At 45.0% G+C, this 24,323-nt stretch overlaps 3 protein-coding genes and 1 pseudogene across 7 annotated transcripts in view; 2 read left to right on the top strand and 2 right to left on the bottom strand.

Annotated features, from left to right (window-relative positions):
• Positions 1-9,023, top strand: part of IARS1 (isoleucyl-tRNA synthetase 1) — an 85,709-nt gene extending 76,686 nt beyond the window's left edge. For both annotated transcript variants that reach the window (XM_062208485.1, XM_062208486.1), the window contains 3 exons: positions 126-269; positions 3,323-3,475; positions 8,445-9,023. In XM_062208485.1, coding sequence (XP_062064469.1) covers positions 126-269; positions 3,323-3,475; positions 8,445-8,527 — 380 coding nt within the window. In that variant the 3' untranslated portion in view covers positions 8,528-9,023. The remainder of the gene's footprint in view (positions 1-125; positions 270-3,322; positions 3,476-8,444) is intronic.
• Positions 9,024-15,625: 6,602 nt separating this feature from the next.
• Positions 15,626-17,487, bottom strand: LOC133771057 (coiled-coil-helix-coiled-coil-helix domain-containing protein 2-like; annotated as a pseudogene).
• A 763-nt stretch (positions 17,488-18,250) lies between these two features.
• LOC133771056 (KH domain-containing protein 3-like) lies at positions 18,251-20,732 on the bottom strand. The gene is made up of 2 exons (XM_062206785.1): positions 20,568-20,732; positions 18,251-18,831 (listed from the first exon to the last, which is right to left on the bottom strand). Exons 1-2 carry the CDS (start codon positions 20,730-20,732, stop codon positions 18,421-18,423), a joined length of 576 nt encoding a protein of 191 aa, XP_062062769.1. The 3' UTR covers positions 18,251-18,420.
• A 21-nt stretch (positions 20,733-20,753) lies between these two features.
• ZNF484 (zinc finger protein 484) overlaps positions 20,754-24,323 on the top strand; it is a 32,211-nt gene continuing 28,641 nt past the window's right edge. The window contains exons 1-2 of one of the 4 annotated variants that reach the window (XM_062208481.1): positions 20,901-20,954; positions 22,291-22,480. Coding sequence is in view for 1 of the 4 variants with exons in the window: in XM_062208478.1 (XP_062064462.1) it covers positions 20,910-20,954 (45 nt within the window). In the remaining 3 variants the exon portion in view is untranslated. Of the gene's footprint in view, positions 20,844-20,869; positions 20,955-21,534; positions 22,481-24,323 lie in introns of those variants that run through there. The other 3 variants (XM_062208479.1, XM_062208478.1, XM_062208480.1) reach the window with 3 other exon arrangements.

Here is a 24,323-nt window from a genome sequence, read left to right as displayed (position 1 = left end):
TAGCAAATTAAGTAGAAAGCAACCCTGTAAAAAGATACACAACAGTTTAATAATTATGTAGAAAAAAGTGAGTCACTTCAGCTGTAAACCATCTAACCCTGGAAGAATTACTGTTTTATTTCTAGAAATACAACACCAAACTGACTTACTGAGCCTTAGCGGAAAAACACTCCACGTGACAACGGGATCAGCTCCTTCTCTGGTCGACAGCCCTGGTACTCTCCTCTGCCAGTACATCAACCTGCAGCTCCTGAACGCAGAGCCACAAGGTAGGTGCTTCCCCACCCCCAGCAATCGGGTTGCAGTGTGCTGGAAATTAAGGTTTCCTCTGATGTTCAAATCTCTGACTTAGGTGTATTTTTCTCTCTTTTTTTTTTATTTTTATTTTTTTTATTTTTATTTTTCACAGGCAGAGTGGACAGTGAGAGAGATACAGAGAGAAAGGTCTTCCTTTGCCGTTGGTTCACCCTCCAATGGCCGCCGCGGTAGTCGCGCTGCGGCCGGCACACCGCGCTGATCCGATGGCAGGAGCCAAGTGCTTCTCCTGGTCTCCCATGGGGTGCAGGGCCCAAGCACTTGGGCCATCCTCCACTGCACTCCCTGGCCACAGCAGAGAGCTGGCCTGGAAGAGGGGCAACCGGGACAGGATCGGTGCCCCGACCGGGACTAGAACACGGTGTGCCTGCACCGCAAGGCGGAGGATTAGCCTAGTGAGCCGCGGCGCCAGCCTGTTTTTCTCTTTTTTAAATATTCATTCATTCGGCCGGCACTGTGGCTTAACAGGCTAATCCTCCGCCTTACGGCGCTGGCACACCGGGTTCTAGTCCCGGTTGCCCCTCTTTCAGGCCAGCTCTCTGCTATGGCCCGGGAAGGCAGTGGAGGATGGCCCAAGTCTTTGGGCCCTGCACCCGCATGGGAGACCAGGAGAAGCACCTGGCTCCTGGCTTCGCATCAGCACGATGCGCCAGCTGCATTGGAGGGTGAACCAACAGCAAAAAGGAAGACCTTTTTCTCTGTCTCTCTCTCTCTCTCTCACTATCCACTCTGCCTGTCAAAAAAAAAAAAAATTCATTCATTCATTTGTTGATTTACTTATTTAAAAAGCAGAGTGTGACAGAGAGATAGAGCTCTTCAGTCTGCTGTGCACTCTCTGTATCCCCACAGCAGCCAGGTTGAGCCAGTCCAGAGCTAGGAGCCAGCAACTCCATCCTGGTCTCCCACATGGGTTTCAGGGACCTATGTACTTGGCCATCTTCTGCTGCCCTTCTAAGAGCATTAGCAGGAAGTTGGATCCAAAGCAGAGTAGCAGGGACTCCGATAGGTAATATACATGGGATGCTGGTGTTGCAACTGGTTGGCTTAACCTGCTGTGCCACGCCAGCTGCACTTCTGCGTACTTTTCAGTCAGCTTTACTGTGGTGACTTAAAGTTTGGACTTCTGTCCTGCTTAGAGGAGTGCTCACAGGCTTGCTTCCTATTTTCTTTTTATGAGCAAAGTGTTATGGAATTTATTTATTTGTTCGTTCGTTCATTCCTATTTGAAAGGCACATGGAGACATCCCATCCACTGGTTCATTTCCCAGGTGCCCTCAACAGTTGTGGCCAAACCAGGCCAAAGCTAGACACCAGGAACTCAATGTAGGTCTCTCTTGTGGGTGGCACAGACCCAAGTTCTTGAGCTATCACCCCACAGGGTGCGCATTAGCAAGAAGCCAGGACTTGAACCTTGGCACACTGATGGGATGTGAATGTCCCGTGTGGCATCTTAATCGCTATACCAAATGCCCATCCCTTGGTGTATTTATGAAGAAATACTCTCATCTATCTGGTATGAACAAGGAATGAAATAAATTGGGGCTGGCACTGTGAAGCAGCATATCAAGCTCCTATGAGTGCCAATTCAAGTCCTGGCTGCTCTACTTCTGATCCAGCTCTCTGCTAATACACCTGGCAAATCAGTGGACGATGACCCAAATCCTTGTGCCCTTGTACCCACATGAGAGGCCTGGATGGATTTCCAAACTCCTGGCTTTGAAACCTGGCCCAGTCCTAGCCGTTGTAGCCATTTGGGGAGTAAACCAGTAAATGAAAGATATCTCTCTCTTTCCTTCCCTATCTCTGTCCTTCTCTTTGTAACACTACCTCTCAGATAAATAAAATTAATCTTTTAAAATCAAGTGAAATAAATTGGTTGGATAAAAATTGTAAGTAAATGAAAATTAAGTGGCAAAACCTTATAGTTTGTCTATTTATTTATTTATTTTTGGAAAATGTTCTGAAAATTTGTGTATCTCCATGTTTTGATCAATTGTTATTTCTTTCCTGAGATTTTAGGATCCTCATTGTGTTAATTTTTAATGAAGTCTACAGACTTTTCACTTGACCATGTACTGAATATCTGTTCCCCAAGCTGCTAGGCTTTTATATGGGTTGGTTTCTCATTTTCCCTATTCCCTTTGCTTTTTTTTTTTTTTTTTTGTTAAGGGTTCATGAATGTATGTATGAGAAAGTAGAGCAACGGAGAGAGAGAGAGATCCTCCATCTGCTGGATCGCTCTCCAAATGGATCCAACAGAAAAGCCAGGGCTGGGCCAGGCTGAAGCCAGCAGCCCAGAACTCCATCTGGGTTCCTACCTGGGTGGGAGGGGCCTAACTACCTGGGCCATCTTCTACAGCCTTCCTAGGCACATTAGGCTGAACTGGAATTAGAAGCAGGAGTAGGTAGGATTCGAGCCAGCTCTCTGATATACAATGCCAGCATCCAAGATCCAGTGAAGGCTTAACCCACTGTGCTACAACACCAGCCCTTCCCTTTACTTTTTTTTTTAGATTTTAAAAACATTTTATTTACATGAAAGACTTACAGAAAGAGGAAAAGAGAGAGAGAGAGGCCTTCCACCCACTGCTTTACTCCCCAGCTGGCCACAACAGCTGGAGCTGAGCTGATCTGAAGCCAGGAGCCCTGAGCTTCCTCCGGGTCTCCCACGTGGGAGCAGGGGCCCAAGCACTTGGGCCATCTTCCGCTGCTTTCCCAGGCCATAGCAGAGAGCGGGATTGGAAGAGGAGCAGCCAGATCTCAAACTGGTGCCCATATGGGATGCTGGCGCTGTAGGCTGGGGCTTTAACCTACTGTGCCACAGCACCGACCCCCCTTCACATCTATGAAATGTTTAAAGCTGTTTCTACATGGACTATACCCCAACTGTCACACCCATACTCTGTTGGCCAAAGGCTCCCAGCACTCCTCTTTAGAACTGTCTGCAATTACTGCCTCTGTCAGAGGGTGAACTCAGAATTTAAGCCACTTTTCTCTTTCTTCATAGAGTGTTTAATGGGAACAGTGGGCACTCTGCTCCTTGAAAACCCTCTTGGACAAAATGGACTCACCCATCAAGGTCTTCTCTACGAAGCAGCCAAGGTGTTCGGCCTCCGGAGCAGGAAGCTGAAGCTGTTTCTCAACGAGACTCAAACAGATGGTGAGGGGATTATGGACCATGAGTTTCTTTATTTTTTGTCTTTCTTTTCTTGGAAGTAGGTCACATACCTAAGAGATATTAAAGAGTTCTTTTCTTTTTTTTTTTTTTCTTTTCTTTTCTTCCTCTCTTTTTCTTTCATTCTTTTAGCTTTTGCTATTGCTTTTCTTTTGAGATATATATATATATATGTATGTAACCATAATATGTTTTTTAACATTAGTCAAAAGGATAATTGCTTTTTGCTTTGGAAACCTAAATTTTTTTTTATCAGTATGCTATTTGAAATACATGCTGTGTAACAGTTTAGAAAGCATTTCCACATTGAGCTGCACTGTGGAGAGCAAGGTCATAGTTGACACATTCCACATGTAGTAATTTAGAAAGCAGAGCTCAGGACAATGGTTGGCAGAAACTGGTATCCACTAACGTTTTCTCCTCCCCCTTCACATCCTCCACAGCTTCTGTGACTGTTCTGTCAGCTCCTCTACTGACATCCTAGTCCTTGCCTCTGGAGTTCTGTGCTGCAGTCCTACATGCTCACTGCAGTGCTGCCGCTTCTGGAATCATTTCCCCAAATAGCTTCGCTCTGTGGGATCCAGTTTGTTGTTCTGTTTTTATGTTTGTAGCCAGCCGTTCTCCATCCTGTCTGAATCAGGATTGGGTCTTTTAGCATTGGTGAAAAATTTTCAGACATCTTTTCCAAAGTTACCTCTTACTCATTCTCTCTAATATTATCTCTTTTTGGAACTTTGATTGGACATATTTCAGGTAGATATTTTTTGTCCTCTTTTTCTCTTCATATATTCCTTTCTTTTGTCTTATATTCCATTGTGAGTAATTTTGCCTGATTTTCTTATTCTTGTTCAACTACAGGAAGGATGTGCCACCACCCCTACCCACATATAAAGCATTCTTCATTTCTGTTACAGTGTTTTGATTTCTAGTATTTCCTTTTAATTCTTAGAGTTTCCATCCTTACATTACCATTTTACCTTACATTTCCATCCTTACATTACCCATCTGTTCTGCTTGTTTTGTTACGTTTCTATTGAAATTCCATTTTAAGGAGAATTTCTCTAGTATCTTGAAGACACTGTCTACAAATTCCACCTTAAACTCAATTTATTTTGGGCCACAAAGACAGTGTTAAGAAAGTTTTGAGCCCAGTCATGCACAGGGCAAGGAATTTTCATGAAGATGTGGTCTGTCCTATGCCAAACAAGGCTGAGCAAGGCAAGTTCTCTGGATTGATTTCCTGTGGCTGGTGCAATAAACTGCCACACACTTAGTAGTTAAAGACATAGAATTTGGCCAGCGCTACGGCTCAATAGGCTAACCCTCCGCCTGCAGCACCGGCACACCAGGTTCTAGTCCCAGTCGGGGCGCCGGTTCTGTCCCGGTTGCTCTTCTTCCAGTCCAGCTCTCTGCTATGGCCCGGGAAGGCAGTGGAGGATGGCCCAAGTCCTTGGGCCCTGCACCCACAAGGGAGACCAGGAGAAGCACCTGGCTCCTGGCTACGGATCAGTGCGGTGCGCCGGCCACAGCGTGGCGGCCATTGCGGGGTGAACCAACGGAAAAAGGATGACCTTTCTCTGTCTCTCTCACTGTCCACTCTGCCTGTCCAAAAAAAAAAAAAAAAAAAAAGACATAGAATTTATTCTTCCACAGTTCTGGAGACCAGAAAGCTGAAATGAGAGCCCTGCTGTGTCTGAAGGCTCTAGGGGAGAATCTGTCTTTGTGTCTTCCAGCTTGTGGATAGCCCTTGCTCCGGATACCTCTCGTCTGTGGCCACATCTCTCCAATCTGTGACCGTGAGCAGAGTGTGTCTTCCTCTTCTGTCCGTTTTCTCTTTTTCCAAATAAAGTTGCATTCACAGCTTCCAGGACTTTAGAATGTGGGTATATCTTTTGGGAGGCCATGATTAAACCTCCTGCTTTCTTTTCACTGTTTTTGTCTGTGAAGGATATTATTCAAATTTGCCCTTTTGCTGTGGGATCCTTATTCAAGACTTCAGTTTTGAGGAGTTTTAGACTTCTCTAATAAAACCCCTTGTCTCATGTCTCATGGCATTAACCTACCAGGAACCACCAGAAAATCTTATTATTTGAGGACCTCTTAGGAGCTGTAGCCTCTGTAGATTTCCCCCATTTTCTCCATGCCCAGCTATTTATATTTTATATCACATTTTTAGCCATATTGTTAAAAACTAAAGCCTTACTTCCCCTTGGGGAATGTAATGGAACATGACCCCTGTGTCTCAGATTGTTTTCAATGATTCTCCCTTGCCTTTTGCCCTCTCGCCTGGTTCACAGCCTTATCATCCATTGAAATCACCCAGCCTGTTCCCCCACCAAGGTTATCTTCATGAGCATTTTTCCGCTAATGTTACTCTCCTGCTCAGAGACCTCATGGCTCCCCTTTGTCTAATGCCTCAGAATTTTCAGCTTGGCCCACAACAAGATCCTTCTTTTTTCTGGTCCTTTGGTCCTTACCTGTTTTTCTAGTTACATTCCAGAATCTTTTAGTATCTTAGAAGGTATTTTTCACTCTCCCTCCAACATACTTGGCTGTTTCATTATGTTATAGTAGTAAAAATTATATATATATATATATATCTTTCTATTTTTATATGTTTTGTCTGAAACTTAAAAATACTCTTGACTTCCTTTTCTTATCCGTCCAGTCCTTTGCACGACCTGCCGTTGTGCCATGGAACTGAAAAAATGTCATCTTCTCACTTGTTTCAGGATAAAATCATGTCTGTGTGAATTAAGGACTTACAGTGCTACCTGCCATTCACATAACCAGCTTTTAAGTGCATTCTTTTTACTCTGTGAGGTTAGCAACACAAGAGTGTCGTAAATCAGAGCTTAAAGGTTAAGAGACTTAGCCATGATTACCACAAAGCGGAGAGTTTCTTTTTCCCATCTAGTATCTGTAGCCTCCTTTTCGTTATGTTTTTTCTCTTAGAATTGCCTTTTGTAATATACTAATAGCTTGGTAAATTAGATCAATTGGAAAGCTCACAAAGTACATAAGATCTTAGAAATTCTTGATGTTTTCTTGCTTGTTTCACTAGACTGTCTAAATCTCCAGATCTTGTAATTATCTATTAAAGAGGCAACTTTTTATTTTCACACCTAGGATTGCTTGCTAGGATAAGAGCTGTTTTTTAGAGAAAACTGATCATTTCCCTTTGAATTAAGATCTGGCTAGAAAGAAAATGCCTCACAGTAGGCAAATAATTTTCTTTCCCTCTTTGGGGGGCCCAATGTTAGCCAAACTGTATGGTAAGGGCACAGTCCTCCAGAAGTCTCCACAGTCTGCCTCAAACTCCTGACTCTGACTGTAAAGAGTTAGAGTTCAACTACAAACTTGGAGGGAAGAATCCACACAAGACCACCATCACTGCACCAGCTGCAAAGTTGGAGAGGTTCCCAAACCACCTTAAAGTTGTTGTTATTGGCTTAATTGATACTTATTTGAGAGAGAACTCCCATCTGTCGATTGACTACCCAGATATCTACAAGGCTTAGCCAGGCAGAACCCAGGTTTCCTGCCTAGGTGGCAGGAACCCGATTACTTGGGTTATTACCTCCTGCCTCCCAAAATTACATTAACAGAAACCTGGAATTAGGACCACAGCTGGGAGTTGAACCCAAGTAATTCAATATGTGATACTAGTGTATCAACCACTATATCAAATATCCACCCCACCTTCAGGTTTAGTAATTGAAAGCGGAATGAGCTTAAAAGAACAAATATTTAAGGGTCTATTCAAACTCCCTGTATATTCACTTAGGTTGTTGATCTTAAAAGGTTTATGTAGTTATTTGAAAGGCAGAGTTAGAGAGAGAGAAAGAGATCTTCCATCTGCTGTCCTCTCCCCAAATGGCTACAAACTGGACCTGGACCAAGCCAAAACTTGGCTGTTGTGGCCATCTGGAAAGTGAACCAGCAAATGGAAGATATATCTCTCTAACTCTTTCAAATAAAATTTTAAAAATACATATATTAAAAATAATACTTGTGGGGGCCAGCGCTGTGGCGCAGTAGATTAACGCCCTGGCCTGAAGTGCCAGCATCCCATGTGGGCACCAGTTCTAGTTCCGACTGCTCCTCTTCCAATCCAGCTCTCTGCTGTGGCCTGGGAAAGCAGTAGAGGATGACCCAGATCCTTGGGCCCCTGTACCCGTGCAGGAAACCCAAAGAAGCTCCTGAATCCTGGCTTCGGATCAGCACAGCTCCGGCCGTTGCGGCCAACTGGGGAGTGAACCAGCGGATGGAGGACCTCTCTCTCTCTCTCTCTCTCTACCTCTCCTCTCTTTGTGTAACTCTGACTTTCAAATAAATAAATAAATCTTTAAAAACTACTAATACTAATACTAATCTCTAAAAAATAATAATACTAAAATGAGCAAGTTGAGATGAGTAAATAGAAAATAATAATAATTTGCTAGGAAGACTAACAGACTCACTCATGGTTTTGTTTATTAAAGAAAAAGAAAGCAAATTTGAACCAGCCAAAGAAGGAGATACAAAAGGGTATCCGTATGGTAGACTTCAGATCATACTCCTCATGGAATCATAGACTCTGTTACCTCTTCCCATCCCTTGGCGTCCAAAGTTTTTATTAAAGTTTCATTATGTGGACGTGATTGATTCATTGCCCACATGATTGGTCTCTTGTCTCAGCAGATACCATGTGACTCAAAGACCCTATCCTAAATCCTATTGTTGCTCTTTGTAGTGTGACCTACTCTACCCAGAGTCCTCTTACTAGCATAGAGATTGGGTATGCTGAAAGAGCAACAAAGACACTTCTATGAGAGGATTCTAAGGGCTTAAAAATTGCCCCCTAGGAACTGGTACAAAAGTCATACCTCTGTTAGGATGAGGCTAAATACTATACAATACAATTCACCTATAATGGAATATTAATTTTTTCAACATTTTCCTTCCATTCTAGAAATTACTGAAGACATCCCCATGAAGAGTTTGAATATGAAGACAGTGTATGTTTCCGTATTACCAACAACAGCAGATTTCTAACATTCAATTATTAATGTGTTTCAGTCACCTTTTCTGAACTTAAACTCATGACCTACCCATATGTATAATACAAGAACACATGGACACACTGAAGATACTTCCTTCAGGTGCATATTTAATGCTGCTTTGTGTCTAAAATTCAGATGGATTGATTGATCAATCAAGTGACTTGAGAACACACAGTGGTGTTCACACATAACCATAAACACCTATGCAGTCATGTTGGAGATGATTATAAAGTTACCTCAGCATCACAAAGTTTATTTCTATACTTGAGTTCTTAAGTACAGAATGTAGAAGTGACTTAAATGGCATAGTACATATATCACTGTTTGGCCTTTGAAAATTTATTTGAGACCTCTTGAAGAAATGAACATGTTATATATTTCTGCTGCCTGGATTTTCCTGGGTAATTTGATGGAATATTTTGTTTCAGTAAATCAGAATAATAAACTCTCCCAAATATAGATGTGTTAGAAGTAATTCATTCTCCTATAGTTTAATTAAAACATGAAATTTGTAATTTTTGAAAAACCAAGATTTCATGGTGACATCTGTATTTACAGAAGACTAAACATCTAACATTATTTCTTCCCAAGTCCTGGGCAATAATTTGGATCCTCAAAGAAGCAAGTTCCAAGATAAAATTTGATGTGCAAGAATTAATTGGAAGGGCTAGCACTGTGGCATAGTAGGTTAAGCCTCCATTTACAGTGCCACCATTCTCATATGGGCACTGGTTCGAGTCCTGATTGCTCTACTTCCCATTGTAGCCATTTGGGGAGTGAACCAGCAGATAGAAGAACTCTCTGTCTATAACTCTGCCTCTCAAATAAATAAAGAAATCTTTCAAAAATAATAAAAAGAAGCAGAGCAGCTGGGACACTGGCGGATACCCATCTAGGCCACAATGCTGGTCCCAGATGAATATTTCCTAAAATTGACTGTTAAACACATTTGTAAATATATTTTTAAAAAAATAATTGGATGCACAAGGGGAGAGGGAGCAAGTATTAAGAGAACCTTCAAACGACAATGTAGATCTGGTAGCTGTGATAAGACAAAAGGAAAATATGAGAGGACGGATGGAGGATCTCTCTCCTCTCTCTCTTCTCTCTCTCTCTCTCTCTCTCTCTCTCTCTCTCTCCTCTCTTTGTGTAACTCTGACTTTCAAATAAATAAATAAAGGAAGGAAAATAGATTACAAAAAGTCTGAATTTCAATACAGAAGCAAAGCCAATGGGCCAATGAAGAGTCTTCAGGCAAAGATTTCTTTTAGTAGAGTTCAGAGTTGGATGCCAGTGGCCTAGCTTTGTGCCCCTACCTTGCTCAGTCAGTATCTGGGTACTCCCCAAGTTAGATCATAGCCTTGGCACAAATGCCAATGAAAATAGGCAGAATCTGGAGAATTGGAAAGCAGGTAGATGGGAGTAAACTAACTTGGTAGACCCAAGAGAGTCAAATTGTAAGCTAGCAGTAGAGACACTAAATAATGCATTTATAGCTTCGTGTTCTCAGCACCCATTACCTCTGGGACTAAAGGTGAAGAAGAGGCACAAAGTAGGGAGGGTTAGGTGCACGCTGGGAAAAGCTTCTCCCCATTGCCACATTGCTAGGCAGCTCTCTCTATCCCACTTAATTGGCATTTGCAGAGTTCTTCTCTATTGAGGCTAACAGAATGACCATACATGGTAGAAATCCACTGAAGACAATGCTATTTGCAAGTTTGTCAGATTCCCAAAACCAACCCTTGGGTTAATTTGCTAGAAAGACAGAAAACTTGCATTCCTGTTACCACTAATTACAGGGAAATGTTAGATTACAGTCAGCCACAGAAATGCAGACGACAGTCCAGGAGAAGTATCAAACACATCTCTGTTGTCCTGTCTCTGGAGAGTCAGAATGCATTACCAACATCAGTGTATGACAGTATGCACAGAGGTGCTCAGGCAATCCTCAGTGTTTCTTGCAGCTTCATCATATATGCATGGGTGATTGTCCACATGGTTTATCTGTAAGTCAACTGATACGGCATGACCCAAAATCTTCACCGTAAATCACTTTGTTGATCTGTCTGATGTGGTCTGTGTCCCCCTCACCCTAAGACTAAGATTTATGGAATTTGTGGCCAATATCAGCCATAAATTATTTTTTTAAATTACATTTTAAAGACTATTCAGTATTACATAGGCAAACAAGATACTCCTGTCTATTCAAATGTTACAAGGGCAAAACCAAATCTATATAGTATTGTACTGGACATAAGATTAAGTGGCTTTATATATACTGCCCACCAGACAAAAAAGAAAAATGTAAAAGTATTGGCATGAAGGATTACTCACAAAATGGCTCACTGATCAACCTACAATTAAGTTCAAAGTACCACACATACCATACCCTTGTGTCAATGTTTTAGCCCTGGGATGTTATCTGTGGTGCTGCAGAATTACCAGATATCTAATGAAAGCCTCTAACATGGAAGAGTCCAAAATAGGCTGGCTCCTGCAGGGCTGGCATCCCATATGGGCGCCGGTATGAGTCCCGGCTGCTCCTCTTCCAATCCAGCTCTCTGCTATGGCCTGGGAAAACTGGAAGATGGCCCAAGCCGTTGGGCTCCTGCACCCGCCTGGGAGACCCAGAAGAGGCTCCTGGCTCCTGGCTTCGGGTCTTCTCAGCTCCAGCAGTTGTGGCCATCTGGGGAGTGAACCAGCAGATGGAAAACTCTCTGCCTCTGCCTCTCTGCCTTTCAAATAAAATAAATAATTTTTTTTAAAGTAAAAAACAAAGGAGAAAATAAGGACTCAAATAATGTCCTTAGAGAACAAAGGGTAAAGTATTACCTCTATGAAATAAGAATGGACTGCTGTAAAATGGAGATGTCAGAGAACAAAATGTTCCTGATAATTTAAAACATAAAAGCAAAAATGAAAAACCTCAACAGAATCACTGGAAAATAGTGTTGAGGACATTTTCCAAGTGGTGTTGGTATTAAAGATAAAAATTAGTTCCTGGGGCTAGCGCTGTGGCATACTAGGCAAAGCTGACACCTGCAGTGCCGGCATCCTATATGGGCGCTGGTTCAAGTCCCAGCTGCTCCACTTCCAATCTAGCTCTCTGCTATGGCCTGGGAAAGCAGTAGAAGATGGCCCAAGTCCTTGGACCCCTGCACCTGCGTGGGAGACCCGGAAGAAGCTCCTGGCTTCAGATTGGCACAGCTCAAGCCATTGCAGCCAATTGGGGAGTGAACCAGCGGATGGAAGACCACTCTTTCACTCTCTGGCTCTCCTTCTCTCTGTGTAACTCTGACTTTCAAATAAATAAGTAAATCTTAAAAAAAAAAAAAAAAAAATCTAAGATGAGAGGGAAGAGATATGTGAATTAGAATCTGAGAAGTCCAGTATCCAAATTGTAGGGGTTCCAAAAGAGAAGTCAAATGTAAATAATGTAAGCAAATGCCACATAACTAAAATACAGAAGCAGATGGAAAGGTGCTTTCAAATGCCTAGAAAAACACATGAAAATAAACTCCAAGGGGCCGGCACTGTGGTGTAGCAGGTTAAAGCCCTGGCCTGAAGCACTGGCATCCCAAATGGGCGCCGGTTCTAGTCCCAGCTGCTCCACTTCTGATCCAGCTCCCTGCTATGGCCTGGGAAAGCAGTGGAAGATGGCCCAGGTCCTTGGGCCCCTGCACCCACATGGGAGACCTGGAAGAAGCTCCTGGCTCTTGGCTTCAGATCGGCCCAGCTCCAGCCTTTGCGGCCAATTGGGGCGTGAGCCATCCGATGGACTTTCTCTCTCTCTCTCTCTCTCTCTGTGTGTGTAACTCTGACTTTCAAATAAATAAATAAATCTTTAAAAAGAAAAGAAAAAACTCCAAGGCACATCACTGAAATTTAAGAATAAAGAGAAGAGTAGGTTTCTAGAATTTTTTTCAAAAACAAAAGATTAGGGGCCGTGCTATTGCACAGCAGGTTAATGCCCTGGCCTGAAGCATCGGCATCCCATATGGGTGCCAGTTTGGGACCCAGCTGCTCCACTTCCGATCCAGCTCTCTGCTATGGCCTGGGAAAGCAGTAGAAGATGGCCCAAGTCCTTGGACCCCTGCACCCACGTGGGAGACCCAGAGGAAGCTCCTGGCTCCTGGCTTCGGAGCAGCGCAGCTCCAGCCATTGCAGCCAATTGGGGAGTGAACCATCAGATGGAAGACTTTTCCCTCAGACTCTCCTTTCTTTGTGTAATTCTTTCAAATAAATAAATAAATCTTTTTTAAAAAAAGGTTAGCAATTAGTAAGTATTTGATTTCTCAATACAGCAAGATGATAATCTTCCCAATGCTTAAGGAAAAGTTTACTAGCTAAAACTCTAGTAAACCAAACCACCAAATAAGTCTAAAGTTAGAGTAGAGACACTTGGAGACATGATGTAGGTCTTGAAAAATTCATCTGTTATGGTTTGAGCAGGACTTGACTCCCCAAACTCTCAGACATTTCACCCCTACATTTTTATGTTAATAATGAATTGATGTTAATGGTTGATGGATTAGGGGTAGAGACTTGATCAGATTAAATTATGGCGTCTGAGAGGTGGCCTGTTTTTAAGTCCTGCCCTCAAGCTAATTCTCACGCCAACGTTGGTTGCACAGGCTGAATGTGCAGAAGCCTCTGCTTCCTGGCGCACAGTGTGATCCTCCCTCCACATGTGAACCCCACAAGACCAAGGGGTCACCCATCACAGCCAAAATAAACCTTCATGTCTAAGAACTCCTCTTAGGTATTCAAGTTATAGTGATGGATAGCTGACTGATACATCTCCCGTGAACCTTCCTCTGGGAGCTACTGGAAATGTGCTCTACCAAAATGCAATAAGCACACCCAGACCTTGATTTCTAACACCACTCTACAATTAAAGGAACCAAATTTCCCCCAAGAAAAACGGCTGATTCTGGAACCAGTGATGGGACTACTTGGGGCCAGTATTGTGGCATAGCAGGTAAAGCCGCCACCTGAGATACCACCATCCCATATGGGTGCCAGTTTTTTTGTCCCAGCTGCTCCACTTCTGATCCATCTTCCCACTAATGTGCCAGGGAAAGCAACAGAATATGACTCAAGTGCTTGGGCCTCTGCACCCATATGGGAGACTTAGAAGCAGCTCCTGGCTCCTGCCCCAGCCCTGACTATTGCTGCCATCTGGGGAGTGAACCAGCAGATGGAAGACCTCTCTTTCTCTCTGCCGCTCCTTCTCTCTCTGTGTACCTCTGACTTTCAAATAAATAAATCTTTTTTTTTTTTTTAAAGAAATGATATGTAGGTAAGATTTTGGACTTAAAGATGATGCGGAACTGGGTTAAGGTTTGGGGTTGTTGAAATGTGGGTGAATGTATTTTACATGTGAGAAGGATATAAATCTTAGTCACACGTTGAAGTCCTTCACTCTAGTACCTCAAAATGTGATTATGCACATAGACAGCATCTTTAAGAAATGAATAAAATGAAGCCCTACACTAAGCTTGAATCCTACCTGTCCTTACTCTGGAACCCTGTTGGTGTGTTGGTAAGCTGTTGGAGAGGGAAAGCAGTTACATATCCATTTGCAATGTCATATCTGTTTTAAGGTGCCTGAGTCCTTGGGCTCTGACTTCCAGAGGAATTTCTTAGCCGTTTTCTTTTTCCTTTTGTAGAGATTTATTTATTTGAAAGTCAAAGTTACACACAGAGGGATGGAGAGACAGAGAGAGAGAGAAAGAGAGAGAGGTCTTCCATCCGCTGGTTCACTCCCCAATTGGCTGCAACGGCCGGAGCTGTGCTGATTCGGAGCCAGGAGCCAGGAGCTTCTTCCAGGTCTCCCACTTGGGTACAGGCGTCCAAGCACTTGGCCCATATTCTACTGCTTTCCCAGGCTATAGCAGAGAGCTGGATCGGAAGTGGAGCTGCTGGGACTTGAACCGGCGCCCACATGGGATGCTGGCACTGCAGGCATCAGCTTTACCAGCTATGCCACAGTGCTGGCCCCTCTGAGCCCTTTTCTTTAACTTCTTACATGAGACAGGAAGTCTGGTGGGGGCTGGCTGTCTATTTGCTCTTACCCTAGGTAGGCTAAGGCTCTGGTCAAGTTTTTCCTTTGAAGACAGGTCTTTAAAGAGAACCAAATGTTGCAGGCGCATTTCAGATATTTACTTTCTCTCTTTCTCTGCAGAAGCATCAAAGGATTTACCGCCCCTCCCTGGTGGGACTCATGGGGGTAAAACCTGAAGGATTTTGAGGCCCCTTTAAACTGCGCCCCAACAAGTTACTAACTCTCCAATTAGTTTATGCTAAGTTGCCAGCAACTAGGCAACTACCATTCGCATGTTCCTACCAGTTCTTGGACCCAGGATTATCTGCTTCCATTTTTGGTGCAATCCTCCATATTTACCTGTCTCTTCAGGTTAGGTTTGTCCTGTGACTTAATTACCTTTCTTGGAAGAAAATCACTTTAGCCAGCACCGTGGCTTAACAGGCTAATCCCCCGCCTTGTGGCGCCAGCACACCGGGTTCTAGTCCCGGTTGGGGCGCCGGATTCTACCCCAGTTGCCCCTCTTCCAGGCCAGCTCTCTGCTATGGCCCGGGAAGGCAGTGGAGGATGGCCCAAGTGCTTGGGCCCTGCACCCCATGGGAGACCAGGAGAAGCACCTGGCTCCTGGCTTCGGATCAGCGCGATGCGCCGGCCTCAGCGGCCATTGGAGGGTGAACCAACGGCAAAAAGGAAGACCTTTCTCTCTCTCTCTCTCACTATCCACTCTGCCTGTCAAAAAAAAGAAAGAAAAAAAAAAGAAAAAGAAAGAAAATCACTTTATTCTACTCACAAACAGTAACATTACTACAGCTGCTCAAGGAGACCAAATGTCTTTGCAGCCCCAAGTTCGATACCATCTCAGTGAGTTTCCACACAGCAAGAATGCCCTCTTCCACTGCAATGCTGAACCAAGGATGCTCTTCAAAGCAGGTGACAGCTGGACCTGTTGGCTTTACACTTTACACTTTGACCACCAATTACATTTTCATGCTAAAATAACTTGGTCATGAGATTGGATTTTCTACTTCATCCTGAACCTCTTGATTAGACTAACCCGTTTGCAATTCCACACTGTCTCAGGACTTCACTGAAACCCTCATAGAGCCTAACATCACCCTGGTTCTGGGCACACTCCAAAAACCGCTTCATTACTCCTGCTGTTGTGCTGACTGGTTTCCCTTAGGCACCCAGTAAGCGATGCTGGGACTTGAGGACTCCGAATACTTCCTCCACTGAAGCCGCCAGTGATAGCATGACCCAGTGCATGCCCACAGCAGAGCCCACGGCCATGCCAGCTGCAGTGGCTGCCATCTGGGCCATGAGGCCTGGCTGTCGGGCTGCAGCAGACATTGGGGCTGCTCGTGGCTGGGCTGCCAGCACTGGCCTTGGTGCAGCTCTCCTTTGAGGAGCCCAGCTGGCCAGAGGAGCCATGCGGGAAGTACGCGTTCAGCTTCCACATCATGTGGTAACTGTGAAACCCCTTGGCGTCTACCCTGGTGAATCAGTTCCTAGCAGAGCTAAGAAATGTTGATTTTCAGTTGTTCATCATTTTCCAGTGTGTGAAGGCAGGAATGAGGACTTCCAAGCCTTTTACTCAGAGGCGTGAGAGTGGAATTGGAAGCCGGTGCTGTGGCAGAGTGGGTAAAGCTGCTGCCAATTTTGACAAGAGTCCTGCTAAATCAATTTATCCAGAATCCCTCTTACCCGATTTCTGCAAAAACTCCATTGCAATAGTTCCTGTATCAGTTGCAATAGTTTTAAAACAAGATACCCCAGATATGAGTTTCTTGTCAGATGTGGTTTATCAAATGTGTTTTGCAAAATTTTCCCCCAGTTTTTAGCTTTTCTTTTTCATTTTTACTTTATTTAAAGTACTTTTTAAAAATTTATTTGAAAGGCAGCGTTACAGAGAGATATACTCCCCAATGTCTGAAAATGGCCCCAGGCAGACCTAGGCTGAATCCAGGAGCCAGGAGATTCATCTGGGCCTCCCATGTGGGTGGCAGGAACCCAAGTACTTGGGCCATCTTCCACTGCTTACGCAGGCACATTAGCAGGGAGCTGGATCAGAAGGGGAGCAGCCATGATACAAATCAATGCCCATATGGCATGCCGGTGTCGTAGGTGGCAGCTTAACCTGCTGTGCCACAGTGCCAGCACCCCATCCTTAATTTTTAAAGCATAGTCTTTGGGGCTGGCGCTGTGGCATAGTGGGTAAAACTGCCACTGCAGTACTGGCATCCCATGTGGGTGCCAGTTCAAGTCCCAGCTGCTCTACTTCTGATCCAGTTCTCTGCTATGGACTGGGAAAGCAGTGGAAGATGGCCCTGGTGCTTGGTCCCTGTACCTATGTGGAAAACTCAAAAGAAGCTCCTGGCTTCAGATCAGCCCAGCTGTAGCTGTTTCGGCCATTTGGGGAATGAACTACCAGATAGAAGACCTCTCTCTCTCTCTCTATCACTCTGTCTTTCAAATAAATAAATCTTTAAATACACAAAACAAAAAAACATGGTCCTATGCAGGGCAAAAGGTTTTTTTTTTTTTTTTTTTTTTTTCTAGAACCCGGTGTGCCGGGCACCGCAAGGCGGAGGATTAGCCTGTTAAGCCACGGCGCTGGCCTAACGCTGCCTTTCAATAACTAAAAAGCGTTTGAAAAAGTGATCTAGACTACCAGTTGAACAGTGAGACACTTGCTATATCAGATATTAGGATATTGTATAAAGCAACATAGTTTAAATAAGGGGTAGATACTGGAAAAGCGTGTACATACACGCATACATGGACAAAAGATACCTGCTGCCAGCCCATAAATTCAACTCTTTCTTCTTGGCTCTCTCCAGCCTCCACTCAGGAATATTTAATGAGGTATCCTACCACTTTGTTCTTTCATCGAAGTCCTCTCCCATCCGTGTCACAGGGTAATTTTGGGCTTATATATCAAAATAGGCAGACCCCTAAATGCTCTATTGGCCTGCTACCTTCTGTTCACCAACTTCTCTCGTCCAACAGAGAATCTGATGTTCTGGTCAAAAGAGTACTACCCTCGGGGAGAACAGCAGGCACACAGGGCATGTTCGTTCTGCTGGGATGCAGCCTCACTTGAAGCTGATTATTCATTTTGAGCTTAATATGCCTAAAGTGCACCCCTCTTTAGGCTTTTCGCTTTGCCTCCCCTGACCTTTAAAATTAAGCTGCTTTGAATTTTTAAATAAATTTTGAAAAAAAAATTTCTAACACTAGTATTATGCAAATAATGGTCCATCCTAGCACAAGCTGTTAGTGTTCATCCTACTTAATACGCAGGCAGCAGGATCAGAGGTGAAAGGGTAACCGAGCCCAGCGCCCTCTCCCAACCCAGGTGGGAATGGCCGGTGTTAGCTCCGCTATACGCCCAGGAGGCCCTTCCAATCCAGGAGGGCTGCAAGCCGTCTCCAGGTTTTCCCATCTTAAATTACTATGAGAAGAGCCAAGGTGGGTTTGCAGTTTCCCAGGAGGGCTGGCTCAGGGAGCCCTCGCCCGGGGGGACACCTGACCGCAACCCGGGAGGACCCGCCCCAGAGCGGCTGAAACCCAACACGCCACACCTGCCCCGGAGGGGAAGGCAGGGTAGAGCAAGATCTTGGCTGCTAGAACAAGCCTGGTAACCTTCAGACTAAGGGAGGTCAGGGAAATGCAACTCGTTTTATTAGAACTCCTTAAACTCGCAATTAACACAGAGGGGAAAAACCAAACACCCGCAGCGTTCTGCCCCCAGCTTCTAGGGCAGCAGCTGTAGGACCTAGAAGAGTAGAATTATTGAGGGATCTGCGCTTGAAGCCCTGGTTCTCGCTCTTGGCTCTTCATAACCTGGTAACCGGGTCCTCGGCAGCCTCGCCCACCTCGACTGGAGACCGCTGCGTGCCGGCCTCGCGCATTTCAATCGGAGACCGCTGCGTGCCGGCCTCCTGCGCCTGGACCTTCTCTGAGCTTTGCACCCGGAGCTGGCGGTGATAGTCGGCCAAGTTCATGATCAGCTTGGATACGTCCTTCTGAAAATAAGGTCGCCCGCATATCAAGATCTCAGCTTCGCCGTCAGGTTCCCATCGGTTCACATGAAGCAGGGTGTGGGAGACACACTCGACGTGCGGGATGTGCTCCCCGCCGGGGCCGAAGATCGCTTCCACCAGCCAAGCCTCCAGGTGAACTGCCTTCGGACTCTTGAGGAACTCGGAGTGGAACCAGCTGGGCAGCTTGGTGAGGTTCCCGAGCACCTGGAACAGCTCCCCTACTTTATCTGAGAGACAGAGCTCCCATCTACTGGTTCACTACTCAGTTGTACAAAATGAAGCCAGGAACTGGGAACTCACTGCAGGTCTCCCATATGGGTGGTAGGGATCCAACCACCAGAATTATCATCTGCTGCCTGCCAGGATCTGCAATAGCAGGAGGATGTAATTGGTAATGGAGCTAGGACTTGAACCCAGGCACTCTGATATGAGATCTTAACCAATAGCCATCCACTAAAGGGCAAAAATTTTACATCTTGATGAGGTGCAATCATTAAAAAATTGTTTTGGGGGGGCAGGTACTGTAGCGTAGTAGGTAAAGCCACCACCTATAGCGTCAGCATCCCATTTAGGCACCAGTTTTAGTACCAGTTGCTCCACTTCCAATTCAGCTCTCTGCTATGGCCTGGGAAAACAGTAGAAGATGGACCAAGTCCTTGGGCCCCTGAACCCACATAAGAGACCTGGAAGAAGCTCCTGGCTCCTGGCTTCTGATCGGCTCAGCTCTGGCCATTGCGGTCATTTGGGGAGTGTACCAGCAGATGGAAGACCTCTGTGTGTGTGTGTTTGTGTGTGTGTGTGCCTTTCATATAAATAAATAAATCTTTTAAAAAAATTCTTCAATGAAACAGTCTGGGCATGAAGATTTAGAAAGAATTCTCTCTCACCCCCTGGTTCACTCCCTAAATACCTGCAACAAGGCTGAAGTCTGGTGCCAGAAGTGAGCCCACATGTGTGATAGGGGCATAGTTACTGGAACCATCACCAGCTGCCTCCCAAGGTGCTCATTAGCAGAAAGCTGGGATCAGAAGTAGAGCTGGGACTCAAAAATGGGTGCTGTACTCTGGGGTCTGGGTGTCCCAAGCAGTATCTTAACCCTTGTGCCAAATGTCCAACTTGAGGTTTGTCAGGTGTTTGAGGAGCTGTTTATGGTATTCTTTTTATGTCTGCTATAGTGGTGTCTCCTGTTTCACTGCTGATATTGGTAATCAGTGCCTCCTCTATAGCTTTGTCAATTTTATTGACTTTTGCAGAGAGCAAGCTTTTGATTTTTCCACTTATTTTTCTTCTTCAGTTTCATTGATATCTAGTATTATCTTTATTATCTCCCTTCTTTTACTTGCTATGGATTTCTTTTGTTCTTCTTTCTAGTTTCCTTAAGTGGGAACTTGGTCCTTGATTTGAGAATTTCCTCTTTTGTAATGTAAAACTTTAGAAGCATAAATTTTCCTCTCACCACTGCTTTAGCTGCATCCCACACATTTTATATAATCGTTTCATTTTCATTCATTTTTTAAAAAAATGTGAGATCTCTGAACCATGCATTATGTAGCATTGTGTTTCCAAGGGTTTGGAGATTTTGAAAGATCACACCATCTTTCTGTTACTGGTTTTTACTTTATCTGTTCAGAGACCACATTCTGTACGATTTCTTTTAAATTTGTTGAGATTTGTTTTAAGGCCCAGGTCATGGGTTACCTTGGTAAATGCTCGAACGATGCTCAGGTAAATGCTTGACTAGAATGTTTCCTGCTGTTCAGGGGTGGAATGTTCCCTAAATGAGGATTACTTCCCTTCCTGTGGTTGGTAGTGTTGAGTTCACAGAGGTATGGAGGAAAGGTTGGGTGACAGCGTTTGGTTGTGTCCTGGCTAGCCCGAAGGGACACACCTCCGCTAGTTTCCTTTCCTCTGACAGTTCAGCCCCGCTGTCCCTACATCACTTCAACATGGCCGCCGGCAGACCGGAAGGTCAGCGTGGGCGCTGCCATATTGGCTGCGAGCCTCAGCCGCCCAAACCAGAGCGTTTGGCTGAGCGCCATGTTGACTACTGGCAATCCGGCCGTGAAGCCTTTTCTGGGCATGCGCACACGCAGGCCGCGCCGCATCGCGTCCAGCTGGGGCAGGGAGGGAATGACAAAAAGGAAGTGGGTTGCGTGCTAAAGTCTGCGACCGTAGTCGCCGCCCGGGGCAGATGAGACAGCGTGGGTGAGGGTCAGGTGAGTGCCGGGCTGAGCTTCTGTGCGCTGCGTGAAGAGGGGCCTCTGACGTCCGTGCCCTGAGCGATGGGGCGGGCTGTGGACGGACACTGGAGTCAGCGCCCTGGGATGGTCGGTTTGGGCGGGATGATGCGGTTTGCCGGGTCCCTGAGGATGGGTGTGCGGTCCAGGGAGGCGCTCTGCGGGGGCTCTGAGGCGGGTGTGTGTGTGGGAAGTGTAACTGGGGAGCGAGAAAGCAGGTGTGTGAGGGTGAGTGGTGCTATCTGATTTCCTGTCTCCTCTATGCGTAGTGGTCTGCCTGCACTTAACGTTTCTGACTCGTTACCATGGCATACTTTGCTGGGGATTTCTGAAATACAGCTGGGGCGTTGCATCCAATTTTCCACTTACTTTGTTTTGTTCCCTCCGTATTCTGATTGGTAGCTCCTGTGCCATTCCTATTATGTTTATATATTATTCTTTCTCTTATAATCGTGTATCTCAAGGATTTATTTTATGGGACGTTTTGAAATACTGGCTCTTAGTTTTGTTTGCATCCCTTACTCTTTTAATTTTTCCTTTTTAGATGCCTCCTCCTCCCGCCCCTGCTTCGCCCTTGATGTGATTTGTTGTTTTATCCTTTATTAAGTTTTATACTGGGTGCATTTAGGGTTGTAAAGTTTTTTTACATCTTTATCTGTGAAACGTATAAATTCATTTTGATGCCCCACTTTAATCCTGAGTTATTTAGGAGAGTTGCTTCATCCCCAGATTGAGATGTTTTGATTGCTTATTTTTTAAATCATTATTTTGTCTGAAAATGTAGACTTGTAAGGGTCGCAGAACATTTACCGCCAAGGAACGACTCCAAGAGACACTGTCATGCAGTCAGCAAAGGGTTTATTTTCTCCAGCATGCTGGGGCTGTCTGAACACTCAGGAACAGAGCAGCCCCTGGTGAAAGAAGGCTAGGGTTTTTATACAGTGCAACAAACAAACAGGAGGGGGTGAGTTCATACAAAGATCACTAAGTTACAGGAACTTATTGTAGCTCTTTCCGGACTCCTGCAAGCTTTATCGCGTGAGATAGTTACACAAAGCAGTTTTACAAGGCCATCTCTCAAGCAGATGGGGACAGTATCACAGGCAAATGGGGACACATGTTTCAACAGAGATAATTTGGTTCCTTATCACCGTGGCTACACTTGGATTTTTGCAGTTTCAGTTTTATGGCTTTACTTTTAAGCTTTTAACCCTTCAGACTGTCAAGTCTCAACTTTAATTTTTTTTTTTATTTGAATGGCAGAGAGAGAGAGAGAGAAGGGAGAGACAGAGAGATCTTCTGTCAGCTGGTTCACTCCCCTGAAATGGTCAGGGCTGGTCCAGGCTGAATCTAGGAGCCCAGAACTCCATCTGGGTCTCGTGGGTAGGGGCCCAAGCACTCGGAACATCTTCCACTGCATTCCCAGGCACTAGCAGGGAGCTGGATTGGAAGAGGAGCAGCCGGCAGTGAAACCAGCTCTCCATTATAGGATGCACGTGTTGCAAGCAGCAGCTTAACCCACCGCAGCAATGCCAGCCACTCAACTTTTTAAAATTTATCAAGATACTCTGAAGCCAAGCTGCACAGTGAACTTTGTTCAGTGGATATAAGAGAAAGTATGTATTTTGTTCATATGATACACAATTCTCTTCATACATGTTAACTCTAGCTTGTGCTTGTATGTTTCAAATCTTTGTCTTTTCTGAATTTTGATTTTCTTGATTGATTCATCATATTATAGAAGAGATAAAATACAAATTGCTCACTTTGACAGTTCATTTTGTAGTTCTGTTGCTGCCTATTTGCTTTGATTTTTTGCTGACAGAGTAATGAATTAGAGTTCAGTGAGACAAAAGTAGAGATAGTAAGGGAACGGGCCAGGTAAGAGAGAATGTGGTCCCTTATTGTCCTGGGGGCTTTTGTCCCTAACGGATGAGGTGCGTTGACTGGTGATGTGGCCATGATGTTCATGACTGGCATTTTTGATCCACACCTTAGAGTTGCATACCTTCGGGGTCTCTGTGCATGTGGCTATAAACTAGACTTTTCTGATTTGACTGAGCACCTGTTTTAACAGGATAGTTTTTGTTTGTTTGTTTGTTTGTTTTTTAAGATTTATTTTATTGGGGCCAGTGCTGTGGCATAGCAGATAAAGCTGCCACTTTCAGTGCTAACATCCCATATGGGTGCCCATTTGAGTTCCGGCTGCTCTACTTCAATCCAGCTCTCTGCTATAGCCTGGAAAAGCAGTAGAAGATGGCCCAAGTCCTTGGGCCCCTGCACCCACGTGGGAGACCTGGAAGAAGCTTCTGGCTCCTGGCTTCAGCCTGACCCATCCCCAGCTGTTGCAGCCATTTGGGGAGTGAACCAGCAGATGAAAGATTTTTTTCTCTCTGTCTCTCCACTCTCTCTGTAACTCTGCATTTCAAATAAATAAACAAATCTTTAAACAAAAGAATGGCAGAGTTATATATAGGGAGAAGGAGAGATGGACAGAGATCTTCTATGTGCTGGTTCACTCCCCAAATGGCCACAATGGCCTGGGCTGGGCCAGGCCATAGCCAAGGACTTGGGCCATTCTCCACTCTTTTCCTAGGTGCATTAGTAGGGAGCTGGATTGGCAGTGGAGCAGACAGGACTCAAACTGGCACCCATATGGAATGTTGGCATTGCAGGCCACAGTGCTGGCTCCTTATCAGGATACTTTAACCATAAGTGAAGTGGGTAAAAGTGAAGAATCAGGTGTCCAGTTTGTAATTTTTTTTTTAAAGATTTTATTTGAGAGGCAGAGTTACAGACAGAGAGGTCTTTCATCCTCTGGTTCACTCCCAATATGGCTGCAATGGCCAGAGCTGGGCTGATCTGACGCCAGGAACCAGTAGCTTCTGCTGGGTCTCTCTCCTGGGTACATGGGCCCAAGCCCTTAGGCCATCTTCCACTGCTTTTCCAGGTCACAAGCAGAGAGCTGGATTGGAAGAGGAGCAGCCAGGACTCAAACTGGAGCCCATATGGGATGTCGGCTCCACAGGCAGAGGCTTAGTTTCCTATGCCACAGCACCTAGTGAAGTCATATAATATCTGACACAGTAATTGCATCCTGTGTGGATATCAGAAAACAGATTGAAGTGAATTCTTCAGGTTCTCATAGCTGGAGCGTGGAAGAGCTGAGTTTCAAATCTATGTTGTTTTTGCTCCCTGAGCCACCCTGCTCCACTTTGGGTGCAGTGGCCTGTGCTTGTGCCTCTGTGGCTCTTACTCTCTGTTACCCTGTCTCCAGTTGGACCCTGTGTGTTTGAGCCCAGCACGAGGTCAGACTACTTGGCTGAACCTTCAGGTCCCTTTTTCAGACTGGCCATCTTTGGATGTTCACCCAGCGTTGGGCTCCTGGGAAGACTGGAGTTCTAGGAGACATGGAGGTGAGGGCCAGTGAGAACATGTCACTTGTCCTGGAGGTCCTGG

This window comes from Lepus europaeus, chromosome 12, assembly GCF_033115175.1.
Source record: "Lepus europaeus isolate LE1 chromosome 12, mLepTim1.pri, whole genome shotgun sequence".
NCBI lineage: Eukaryota > Metazoa > Chordata > Mammalia > Lagomorpha > Leporidae > Lepus > Lepus europaeus.
The sequence above is the reverse complement of the archived record's forward strand: the minus strand, read 5'-3'. Positions and strand labels throughout refer to the sequence as shown.